The sequence below is a fragment of the Ruditapes philippinarum genome, unplaced genomic scaffold, assembly GCF_026571515.1.
Source record: "Ruditapes philippinarum isolate M1 unplaced genomic scaffold, ASM2657151v2 ctg86_1_1_1_1, whole genome shotgun sequence".
Lineage (NCBI taxonomy): Eukaryota > Metazoa > Mollusca > Bivalvia > Venerida > Veneridae > Ruditapes > Ruditapes philippinarum.
The window spans coordinates 332,640-346,125 of NW_026864957.1; the positions used below are offsets into that span (position 1 = coordinate 332,640).

The 13,486-nt window shown below is 30.9% G+C and overlaps 1 protein-coding gene across 1 annotated transcript; it reads left to right on the top strand.

Annotated features, from left to right (window-relative positions):
- On the top strand, positions 1 to 12,760 carry LOC132727401 (basal body-orientation factor 1-like). Its single transcript, XM_060712870.1, has 11 exons — positions 1 to 122; positions 1,164 to 1,286; positions 1,840 to 1,963; positions 2,488 to 2,697; positions 4,002 to 4,082; positions 4,505 to 4,575; positions 5,297 to 5,510; positions 6,553 to 6,824; positions 7,460 to 7,612; positions 10,656 to 10,850; positions 11,556 to 12,760. The coding sequence occupies exons 1-11, from the start codon at positions 76 to 78 to the stop codon at positions 11,668 to 11,670; spliced, it is 1,605 nt and encodes a 534-aa protein (XP_060568853.1). The 5' UTR covers positions 1 to 75; the 3' UTR covers positions 11,671 to 12,760.
- The last annotated feature ends 726 nt before the right edge of the window (positions 12,761 to 13,486 follow it).

The following is a 13,486-nucleotide window of genomic DNA, read 5'->3' on the forward strand; positions in this document are numbered from 1 at the left end:
CATGACAAAGTAAACAAAGATGGCCGCCGTATATGATTAAAATTTCTGACACCAGCACACACAATAATAACAAAAATGCCTAAAAAGGGCAAGAAGGGGAAGGGTAAAAAGGGGAAGAAAGGGTATGAAATTTATACTACATTTGCTCACTGATATTTTGTATCAAATCATTTTGGCGCTAGTCTCTGATCTTATTCTTAACAAATTTCTTTTTATCATGTCAGCATATTTAAAGTAAAACCATTAAGTAAAACCAACAAGCTCAACTTGTAGGATATCAATATTCTCTGTGATTCTTTCCTTTTTTATTACCTTTTAACAGACTCCTTTTCCATTAGACTAGATCTATATCAACTGTGGCCATGACTCATTGCAAAAAGCATTTCACAGTGCTATACATGTAGTTTGTTACATTATATTTTCTTATAATCTAAGTGTTCTATGTTGAAGAATGTTGGCAGAAACAATAAATTTACTTTAATGTTTAAAAATATCCAATGTTACTGTTTTATTTTGAACTTTTGTTGACACTTTTTGATACATGTACACAGAAAACATTCAGTTTAGCAGACCCAGAAGATAAACAATACTAGTATACTCTAACTCTGTATTATTGGTGCATTTCTAATTACCAACATACTCACAGTATTTTATCAAGTGCAGTCATACATACATTAAAGTTAAAAATCTTTAACTTTATTCCAAGACATTTTGACCTTATTCCAAGACTATCATCGACTGTTTGGTTGGGATGGCCATGGCGAAATATTTTGGCCAAAAATGTCTTGCCCTTAGCAGAAAAAAACAACAACAAAATTGAGCTTCTTCACACAAGATATTGATTATGAAATTCACTGCAGACATATAAGAAAAGTTACAGAATATGCCAATAATACAAAGTTCGGAATAGCACTTGGAAAGAGAATACAATCATTGTGTAACAATAACACATGGCCACTGGGGTTCGCTAAACTAGATTCTATTCCATATACACAATGACTGTGTTGACTCTAGGATATGCTTTTATTATCCCATGCATATATTGTATAATAATACACTTGACTTGATCAGCCCTATCTGTTTTATATGGGAATAATATGAAAAGTGTTAGAAATCATGTTAATACTGATAACTATAAGTCTTATTGTATTCCTGCTTTCTAGGAAGGGAAAGAAAGGAGGGAAGTCTGGGAAAAAGAATGAATCAATTGTTAAAATAGCAGCTGCCAACTCCAAAGTATGGGAAGTCAGACTGGATATTGCAGAAAAATCAAAACAAGAGTACAGGTTTGTAAAAACATAAAAATAATTCCTAAATTTGTCAAGATAATATTATCAAAAAAGAAAATGTTCTGCTTGTGGTTTTATATTTTGCTCAGCTGAACAACTGAAGTTGAGTAAATGTAATACTCTGAAAAACCCAAAACGTTCTTGTATACTGTTTGCATGAGTTTATAGGATTATATGGCTGTTTATCATTGTCTTCAGTTGTTTCACAGTTTTTAAAACATTGTTGTCTGAATTTTGATAACACTTTTTCAAATTCTACATGAAGCTCTGTAAATTTGTTTAATTTTTTTCTGCATTAATGTTTTGTCCCTCATCATATGTTATAAATGGATCATCATGTTTAAATAGTATTCAGTTAATTATATAGATTCATTGTCTTGGACATATTTTTTATAGGCATGATATGATAATCTTTGCTTTTAAATTGCCATGAATCTTTTTCCATGTAAATTGTAATCGTGTAAAATCTCCTGTGGACGAAAGGTGAACATCTGAAATGAAAAAAAAATGTTCTCATACACTTACATGTGTTTTTTAAAATTTTTATTAGAGACAATGCCAAACAGCTTATGCTGGAGAATGATGCTCTTCAGAATCAGATGTTACAGACAGAGCGTGATACAATTGATGTCATCACATTCCTTAAAAAAGAAGATGCTGTTAAAGACAACCATGTATGTTATTGTTCCTAATGTATTAAGGTCATTTATCTCATCCACCATGTAATCAGTCATATTAGCAGAACAAGGTTTATTTTCATTGATTTAATTGGTTTAAATCTGTTTTTACAGCTGCAATATAAATTTGCAATTGTCAATTTAAAGTGTTCTTAAATTGAAGACATGTACAAATGTAGCTTTATGCTTGTGTTAAAAAAAGTGATGCCTAGCTTTTAATGTTACTTTTTAATTTTTGTTTATTAATCATAAGTAAGGTTATTAAATCATCCTTTTTTGGACCAAGCAGAAGCAGTTAAATTCAAAGCCCCTATGTCTATTTTGGCATAAGCTTCAATTTAAGGAAACGTAATTACTTTTAGATGACAGGTAATAATAGGTGACAAAATATGAATGAAAATATTCCTTACAACTGACCGCTACCATTATGCTTGTTAAAAAACTAACAGAATAGTGAGTTGGTACAATTAAAAAAGGTAGCATATATTTAAAAAATTTAAAAATTGGATTTGATATTTTAGTTGGAGAGACTGCAGCAGCAGATCAGGGACCAGAAAAAGGAAAATAGGAAAGAAAAGGAGCTTATTGTAGAAGACTTTAGTAAACAGATAAATGAATTGGAGGAGAAGTTGTCAGATAAAACTAAAGATGTTGAAATGATGCAGAGCGAGCTGAAGTTGGTGAAAGAATTCAGAAGAAAGAGGGGACAAATGCAGAAAGATCTTGATGAGGTATAAACAACACACAATCGGTTTTATTTATGACATCTTTCATTTCCATATCAATAAATATTAACTAAGAAATTCTGATATTTCTTTTTAATACCATAATTCTGTGCATTGTAAGAGGTTAAGAGTTTGGGTAACTCTGCAGTGTGTTGAGAAAGACACATAAATGAATGAAAAAAGCATTGATATTAAAAAAATCATAACTTAAAGATTGAAAAAAGGAAGAAAATGTTAATGAAAACTATATGGAAAGTTTATAATACTACAAACAGATGGCAAATTTGCTTTTTGTTGTTGTTACCTTTCAAAAGCATGCTTTTCCATGTTTGTATAAAATAACTTAAAGATTGAAAAAAGGAAGAAAATGTTAATGAAAACTATATGGAAAGTTATAATACTACAAACAGATGGCAAATTTGCTTTTTGTTGTTGTTACCTTTCAAAAGCATGCTTTTCCATGTTTGTATAAAAGCAGAGGTTTTTGTAGCTTGACAATTTGATGAATTGTACTCACCCAGGTGTTGCCATCACGCTTTGGTTATTTAAGTTTTTTGCATGCTAATTGGTATCTTCAAAACCACGCAAGGGAATGGGTTGCAGTGTTCACGTTTACTGAGTAAACATATCAATTTACTCGCTAAAATTGCCAGGGAGGAAAGAAAAAAAGGGCCGTTAAGTCCCTGGGACGAAACACTTTTTCGCCGATAATTGTTAATTCTCTCTTAAGTTTTTTTTTGCTTTAATTGAAAACAATTTTCTATTCACTTTTAATAAATTGTATTATTATATATATAAGAACTTGACTTTCACCTTAATTTGATTTGTTCCCTTCTCATTAGCAATGCAGATTTATATCCCAAACGTAGACTAGGAGCAAGTGCTCGGCCTCATTTTGGGCCAATCAATGGTATTAGCGAACATCAACAGTCACAAATTTGATTGTATTATGAAGTTATGCAAACATCGGCATTTTTGTAATTGAGGACTCGTCCCATTTGAATTGGGACGTAACAGATCTATTAGCACTGAGTCCCAGGTACTCGGTAAAGTAAGGGAAAATCGCTAACACTGGGTTGTAATTGAAACTTCACACACATATTGGAGAGCATAGTAGGAGGTCACTCTCCAAGGCCCATAACTCTAACATTGATTTTGACAGAGTTATGGACCCTTTTATCCAGGCTCTTATTTTACTAGCAAGCACTGAGAATAACCAATTATAAAGTTACTTTACTTTTATAATCTAGTGTAAAGGATGAACCTAAATGTTATGTAACTTAACAACTATCTTTGTGACATTTTTACAGATCAAAGAATCAATGTACAATGCTAACAGAGAGCACAAATCAACCCTATCAAGAATGGAACAGAAGTTTTTTGAAGAGAAGGTAAATGAGAATTGTTTATCAGTTATTCTGGAAAAACAAAGTGAGCGAATGATCTGAAATTTTGCAAACTAGTTATTGACTTAGACCTACATTGAATAGTACATAAATCTCGAAAATATAATTCCAGTCTTGTCATGTCAAAAAAACAACTTTAGTGGAGTCCCTTAAATGTTGAGTTAAAACATTGCTAAAAACACCAGTTATGCAGGATTCACATATAAATCGATTATAATAGAATAATGTGTTGTTTTTTTATAAAGTTGAATTGTAGAAAAGAATAACTTTTATTTTACTATCAAGGGTTATATTATATGACATATGAATCAAAATAATAATGTGATCAACAATCAAATAAAGAAAGAAAATAAAGTGTTATTTGATTGAATTGTATGAAGTTATTCAAATAAAGCTTTAAATTACAGATGAGATTACAACAAGAGGCCAATCAGAAGATAGCAGAACTGGCAGAAAGAGCTCATACTGAAGCTATTGCGTAATATATTTATTTACATTTTGTATTTGATATATGAACTACTCAGATGATTTAATCTTGAGCCATTATCATAATTTTATGTCATGTTTATATCAAGTAAACAAGTATGTCAGGCAAAAGCATCAAGTTTGATAATGTATTGTCTATTGTGTATCTCTTAAAATATATAATCTATGTACATTTATCAAGACAAGTTCCCAATTTCTGTATAATACAGTCCTACTAAAATAGTATTAACTTATTGAGATATTCTTCAAGTTCTTGTAAAACATATTACTGTATAGAAATGATGCCCTGTTTGAAGAGAAGATGTGGCGTATGTGGCTAAGTGATTAAGAGTGTTGACTTATAACCACTTGCCCCTCACTGCTTTGGGTTCGAAGCCCAACAGGGACTTTGGATTCTTTCATATGAGGAAGCTATCCAGTTAGCTTATGGCACATCATTGGTTCTACTCAGGTCTATTCATGTCTGAAATAATGCGCAGAAGGGCACATCTGCGGTCTTCATCCACCACATCGTTCCTGTTAAATAACATGTTGTAACCATTTGAATCATGGCATATAAACTTCATAAGTTGCCAATATGTAGAAAAACAAACAAACTAAATTATTGTTTCCAAAATGAATTAAGTTAGCATATTTTCCAATTTGTTTAACACATTACCCTTCACTTGATTTACTAATTTTTTGATAATAAATCAGTATTTGATATATTTTAGGAACCTAGATGAAACAACAAAGTCTGTTTACAAAGAAAATGTAAGACTGTCTGAAGCATTGAGTTATCACATGAAGGAAGGAGAAGTGTTACGTAAACAGAAAGAAAAACTAGAAGAAGAAAATGAACTGCTGAAAGGGGACAAGGAAATCAACGAAATGATGGTTCAAGAAAAAGTTTCTCAATCCAAAAATCAGAAACAGCAGCTTAAAGATGTGAGTTCATATGATTTGAATTAATACAAAAATGTTTGTTATCATTTATGGCCGACAAATGATGTACATTTTATATGTAAATTATTATTGTTTTTGTTCTCTTTCTTTATTTTGGACCTTTGTGTATTTTGTTAATTCATATATAAAGATATTGACTGACGAAACCACTCCCTCCCCCCACACACACACACACCCCCACACACACACACACAACTGCTATAGGCTTGACTTTGGATTTTTTTATGTAAGGAATTGTTGGTGCGACAACCCCCCCCCCCCACAAACACACACACACGAAAAAAAATTGTTTGAAGATATTTGTATTCGTAATTTTTGCTAGCAGTGGCCTAGTGGTTCAAGTTCCTGCCTCTCAGCACAGGGAAGATGAGTTTTCAGGGCCTTTTTACCTTCTATAACAGGGGCCGGTATAGGGCTGCTTCCCCAAAGAAAATTTCTTTAAAATCATGCAGTTTTCCCCAAAAATTGAATTTACATCAAGTTTTTCTTCCCCTTTTGCAAATATACCGTGTAATTTTTCCCCAAAATTAAGGGCAGGGCTGCTTCCCCAAACTGTGAAAAAAAGCCCTGGTTTTAGAGTGGGGCTATCGTATATGACACCAGAACTTGTTAGTCTTGGAATGGATGTGAAAATTATTTTTTATGTAGTAAGACCTCACTGTTCATAATTAAGCTTGACCTCACTGTTCATAATTAAGCTTGAATAAAAATCTTTAAAACTATATTATACATGTAGATGAGTTAACATCTCTGCAGTGTTTAAATGTCTTTGTTACTGAATAAATGAAATTACTGAATGAAATGAAGAGCTCACAAACTTTGAACAGATTTACATATTAGACCTTTGAACCTTGAAGAAAGTGCTTATATTTTGACAATACACGTTAGGATTAAGGGGGTTTTAAGAATCTGTATCCAAAGAAGAACAGGTTGATTATTGAATAATAAAAAAAAACTGGATAACTAGGTTATCATGATAATTATGTTGTTTTTTTCTGAATAAACCTCTATTATTCTTTTTCAGAATTCTGAGAAAATAACAACACTGGAACATTCTCTAAGTCACATGGCAAGGGAGTTTAATACAGAGAAAAAAGCATTACTGGAAAGGTTTAGAATTGAGACTGAAGCTTCTAAAATAGAACTTGCCAAATTACAGAGAATTATTGAACTAAAAACAAAGGAAATGAACAAAGTGAAGAGACTTGCTAAAAACATTCTAGACCAAAGAACAGAGTTGGAAAGATTCTTCTTAGAAGCCTTAGACACTGTTAAATCAGAAATAGCAAATAACCAGTAAGTGTTCGTTATTGTAATTTAGAGATAAGGGGTAGTGGATTTGTAGTTAAAGTGACTCCACAGAGATTTTTTGACATGATGGGACTGGAAATAATTTCCCGAGATTTGTTTACAGTTTGATGGAGGTCTGGGTTAGCAATTTTTCAGATCCTATTGTCATATTATCATTTTATTGTCCAAATTGACACAAAAATGAAAAGCGTTGCATAGCTTTTCACTTAGATCGAGCTTATAGAATCGGACAAAAAAGCTGATATCCAATTTCATTCTGTGTATATTTCTTCATTATTCTTTGTAGATTTTTCAATTTAAAGTGCTTCACTTGATTTATGAAAGAATTTCCAATTTTATGATTTTAGGCTTTTTGACCTCAGTGGAACATCTTTAAATTATAGTATAAAAAATATGTATGACAGTTTTGTGAAGCAATGGTAGCCTTCACTTCTGTACTGAGTCTGACCAAATTCTGCCTAAAGTTCAGCATTTTGATGTCAAAACTCACATTTTACAATGGACTGTTTTAAATTCAAGCAGGACAATTCTATTTTTAAATTCGGCACAACAAGACTTAAAAAAATTGTTTTCTTATAAATAAGCACCTGATACAATTCAAATTTATTATATCCAATCAGAGAACAGTATAGACGTGATGCACAAAGAGCGTATCAGGAGAAGATGCTGGCAGCACACACTGGTAAGGGAGACTTTCCAAAGATCAGAACATTCAACAAGACAGACACCAGTACTAACAGTGTGTTCAAAGACCTTGAAGCTGCAGAAAGACTGTACGTATATTTCTGTTTTTTTTGTTTTTAAATTTAAAGTGGCACACCACCAGATGAGAAAAATATAATCTTGAAAAAAAATATCAAACATGATTTAAGGTTAATTTAATTTTTATTGTTTAAGAAATGTATATATATATATATATTTATCTATATATTTCATGTCAAACTTTGAATGTTTTATTGTTTTTTAGTTAACTGTTTTTTAGTCATTAAAATGTTACTCTGTTACTCATTGCAGTAAGAGAAAATTCTGCATATTTTGATCAAAAGTGACTTATATGCTTATAATGTTAATGTCATTTAAAATTAAATTTTTACTTGTCACTTTTTCAGTTTTCTTAGAGATTAATTTTAATCTGGAGGTGTGCTGCTTTTTATTACATTATTTTAGCAATTCAGCTCTTGATAATTCATAACCTTATCTGACCATCTATGATTATTCAACAATTTTTTTATTAATTTTGTTCATACATGCTCAATCATTCTTTAACCTGGAAGAACCAGACTTTTCACAGACATCTATTTTCAACTTGCTATGTCTATCCTGTAGCATTACGTGTTAAGCATGAGTCTTTAAATGACATTTATTTATTACTGTTATGTTGTTATTCTATTCCTTGATCAAAAGTTTCTTTCATTTTCAAGGTTTGTGAGGATCTATGCAGATTGACTATCTGTCAGTCTTTAATTCCCTTTTTGTCATACAAACCTGTCTGTCATACAAATTATGTCTGTATTATACAAATTCTGTCTTTCATATACAAATTCTGTCTGTCATATACAAATTCTGTCTGTAACATACAAGTTCTGTCTGTCATGCAAGTTCTGCCTGTAATACAAAGTCTGTCTTTCATATACAAATTCTGTTTGTCATACAAATTTTGTGTCATACAAAATTTGTCTAATAATCATACAAATCTATCTGTCATACAGATTTGCGTCACACAAAGTATGTCTGTCATACAAATTCTGTCTGTTATACAAGTCTGTCTGTCAGTTTGTCTGTATAATGGCTGAAAGCTACAAAAGTTATATAGATTTTAAGTTAACCTGTTAAAAATTCTTTTTTGTTCGATACTTTTTATTTTATTTTGGATAGTTCATTGTTACATTTCAGACAAAATATGATAGTTTAAGGAAAAACAAACCCAACCATGATTATGTTTTCATTTTTATTCTCTATTCACAAATTTAAATGGATTTAAATATCATGTAAGTTTTAGTTTGTATTCTTGTAAAGTGTTGTAAACTTTTATTTTTGACTCAGTGGTTGAGATTATCAACTGGTCTTAGGATAATGTTTGTTTCTCCTCATATATAAAAACCCTCATGAACTTCTTATCCCAACTGGATCATCATGAAACTTTTTATATGCATGTAGTGTCTCTGTATTAGTCTTCCCTTCTGTTTGGTCATGTAATTATTCTGACCCCTTTTTAGGGGTTAAACCAGAGTTTAGAAAATAAACTAGAATATTTGAATTGCTTTTTAGCAGAGAGTTACTGCCCTTTATATATATTGATTACGGCTGTGACTAAAAAAAGGATTGAAATCATCTTTTCACAACGAATCAAGTACGATAATCAAGGAAAAATGTAAAATTCGGCGAAAAAAACGATATTTGTCTATTTTGTGATCATGATTTCTGCAAGCGTCTAGAGGTACTGCTCCAATCCTGTATTGAGCTAAATCCATTGATTACAATTGTGTTTTATGGCATTCTCATATAATAAACTATGCAAGGAATACATGTATATGCTATTGATACATGTATATTAAATCCTGTATGCAATTACAAGATCTAATTGTTGAATTTTGAATAATGGAATAAAATGAATAATGGAAAAAAATTACTTAGTAATAATTGAAATTCAATTTATTGCAGTTTAGCTCTTAATGAGTGATATACAGTTTATGTATATTACATGTATTAGGTCTCAGGTAATTCAAAATGTTGTTAAACAAATGTTGAACATTGTGTCACAATTATGTTTAATGAATGACAGAAATCACATTGCTACAATTTATTCACATCTTATCTTATTATAATATGAAAAATACTGTATGTCTGTAATCATAATCTGTTGTTAATAACCAACAATCCATATTTAAAGAGGATATTTTATGTTGTATTGAATGAATTTTTTCATCTTTGGTGTTTTTATTATGCATGACTTAGAAACTTATTTTATAACTTTTATTATGTTATTGTATGGTGTTGCTAATGATTATTGTGTTATTGTTACCTTGGATGTGTTGTCCTTTTATCATAAAAAGATCTGATTTTATATGCATGTATTATAACTTTGTTAGTGAAGATATCAATGTATCTTACTTAATTCTGATATGATATCAAATGATAGAGTTAGATATCAAATAATTTATATTTTCTATGCTTAATATGAGGGAAAACCAGCAGGCCTCACAGTGTAATAGACAACAACTGAATTTAGATCACATTGATTTGACTTTCAATATCAACATTATTTTAACATTATTTACCTGTAAATAAAGATCACTTGTGATAATATACCATGCATACTATACAGCAAAGAATGTTTTCACTATTGTGGTCATAGCAGACAGGTTTGACTGTAAGAGATATATGGTAACTATGTCTTGTCTAGATTTAATATGAACTTTTGATTGAAATAATTCTATAACTTACAATTAATTATCTACAGTTTTAATGATTTTATAAAGAGAGCTCATCAACCTCAAGGCAGTGATTTTCCGCCTTATATAACAGAGGCCTATAAAAAGCCTCTTCCCAATTGAATTTTTCTTTAAAATCATGCAGTTTTTCCCAAAAGTTAGAACTTACACATGCTATTTTACTTCCCAAATTAGCAAATGTAACAATTATTTTTCCCAAAACCAAGTTTAACAATTATTTTTCCCAAAATCAAGATGTTAAGGCCTCTTATCCCTTTTGAGTGAGGAAAACCACTGCAAGGAGTTGTGATCATTTTTGATAGAAATTTTAAGTCATCATTTGAAATATCATTTTCATTCATCACAATTATGTTTTTATATACAGATACTCCAGTGGCAAGGTTGAGGTCAGTGATCTAACGTGGGAGCAAAAAGAACGGGTTCTACGGTACCTGTTTGCCAGAATGAATGGAGGTAGCAGTAAAGAGCAGAGGACAGTAACTTCCGCTCCAGTCCTACCTGCTATAGAACAGGGGAAACACAGACATATTAATGCTGATGCCTCTAAAGATGATATGAGGTTTGTTAATTTTTCTTTTTAGTAATAATGTTTGGTTTGAAGTAGCATCAACACTGTTAACGTTATGCTATGCAGCGACTGCTCTGCTGGTGGAGGTTGACATCCGATGCCTATCCATGAATTGGTAAATTATTCCATGAATTGGTAAATTATTTAGAGGTAGTAAAGGTACATCTTGTTGCCTTAGTGCAATAATGTAGTAAGTCCTTCTAAATTTGATAGCTGTTAATCAGTTATTGCACTAGCTGTTAATCAGTTATTGCACTAGCTGTTAATCAGTTATTGCACTTGAAGGTGACAAATTATTCTGTCATAGTGGTAAAGGAATAGCTGAACACAGGGATTCTGGCACTGGTAACTCCCCTTTTAGTGTCACCACCATGTATCCTTAAATTATGCCCATTTGTCAGTCAAACGACTGAGGCTTACTCAGGTATGACTGAAATATGCTGACAGATTTCCTTATCATTGATCTGTGAAAAATTTTATGGTCTGAGGAACCAAATATAATTTGCCTCATAAGACATTTACTGGTTTAATTGTTTCAAGAAGAAGACAAAAATAAGAAGCAAGATTTTATCACAATTGAACAAATATGTTAATAAAACTAAATAGGTTGCAAATGCCCTGTACTTGATACATATGTACACTGATTTTTATAAGCATAGCCATAATTTAACTGTAAAATATTTTTTATATTTACAGCATGCCTAAAGACGATGATAAGCCAGATAATACCTTCCTCACCCAAGCAACGGTAGACGTTCCTGAGGCAACAAAGGCGTGGTCAGAGGCACCACCTCAAGAAGTGTCTTCATAGTTGTATATTCATAGATATTTTTTATATATCTCAGAGAAAATTCGAAGATGGAACTTTATGTCTGAGAAAAATCGAATTTTAAAACTTGTGTAAATTATGAATAAGAAAATACAAGCAATCTGTGATTATGTTCTAATAGTACTGCTGCATTTACAGTATTTGATTTATTTACACTATTTTATAACTTGTTTTGTTGTTCAATATTTTTAAACAAAATGTGAAGATAAAAGGTGTGTGGCAGAAAATTATGAGGTTTCTTTTCATGCTTAGAACTTTTATTTCTTTACCCTTTCCCCCAAACTTTATCATTTTACAGTATTTTAACAAATGTCAATTAACCCACCTTCCTTCTCTGAACCTTGTTTTAGCCAGTACATGCAAATATGTCTTTATAACAAGAAGTGAAAGTCAAATAATACTCAAAAAGTTTCTCATAAAATTGAAAAATTGCATGTAAATGCTGGTTCAGAAATAGAGCATCTAATAAAGTTTTAAATCATTTATGTGCTTTATCAAAACAATTGTAAAATTATTTACAGTATTTTTAGATGTACTGGTATTGAAACATCAAATATATCTATGTTTTAACTATTAACTATTTTAGGTCTTTATCCCCAGATGTTGATGAAATTTCTTTCTTGATGTTATCAAATTTCATATTAAGCAGTTTTGCAATATCTTATTAGGATGGTATACATGTATAGACTAGTGTTTCATAAATATCAGTTTTATATTATGATGGTAATAAAGGTATTGCACAGCTGGTGTAATACTAAAAGAAGGAAGCATTTTGGCTTATCTGTGAATATAAAGCTTTGGCATGTGAATAGTAAATCTTACCATTTTAAAGAAGCATTAACTTTAAAATTGTCTTATCACATATTTTCAAGAAGAGTTGTTGGGATTTTTTTTCTGAAACACTGAAGTCAAACAGCCTTATGTAAGAAGACACCTGGGATGTGTGACACCGGGCTGTCATTTTTTACGTCAAGAGCATGTTATAAATTGCCACGCAGGGCTTTGTCTGTTTTTATTGGCACAAGAACTTTATCTGTTAAATTATTACCCTAATAAAATTTGAAGTTATAGATCCTGGGAGTAAGAAGTGTCAACATCTGTTACAGCTAGGTCATGTATATGAAATGTAAACAAGATTGTTAAAATCATTTGTTAGGTAAACAGTTTGTTAACTTTTTTTATTGATTTTCTAAATATCAAGATATACATATATGTAATGAAAATATTAAATAATGACATGTGTTATCACATCATGTACTGGTAGCATCCTTAATGATTTTTTTAAAGAAATGTACGGAAAGATATACATACATGTATACAGATGTATGTGATAACATGTCAATGAAAGTATTAAATAATGACATGTGCTTTCACATCATGTACTGGTAGCATCCTTAATGATTTTTTTAAAGAAATGTACGGAAAGATATACATACATGTATACAGATGTATGTGATAACATGTCAATGAAAGTATTAAATAATGACATGTGCTATCACATCATGTACTGGTTGCATCCTTAATTATTTTTTAAGAAATATACATCGTAACATGTAGGTCATGTTTATCAGTCTTGTTTTCGAATAAATTGTTAAAACATTTCTCTGTTGTTTATTTTGATTTGATTATTGAATGAATTTATTAATTATGACATATAACCTTTGAACTTTCATCGTTTAAACCACGTGATATATAAATTTTACAGGAGTTTTCATGAAGAGAAAACTTTTTTGAAGGAAATATATTTCACAGGGTCTGCTGTAACATCATTACATAGTTCAGTCAGTTTATTCATACA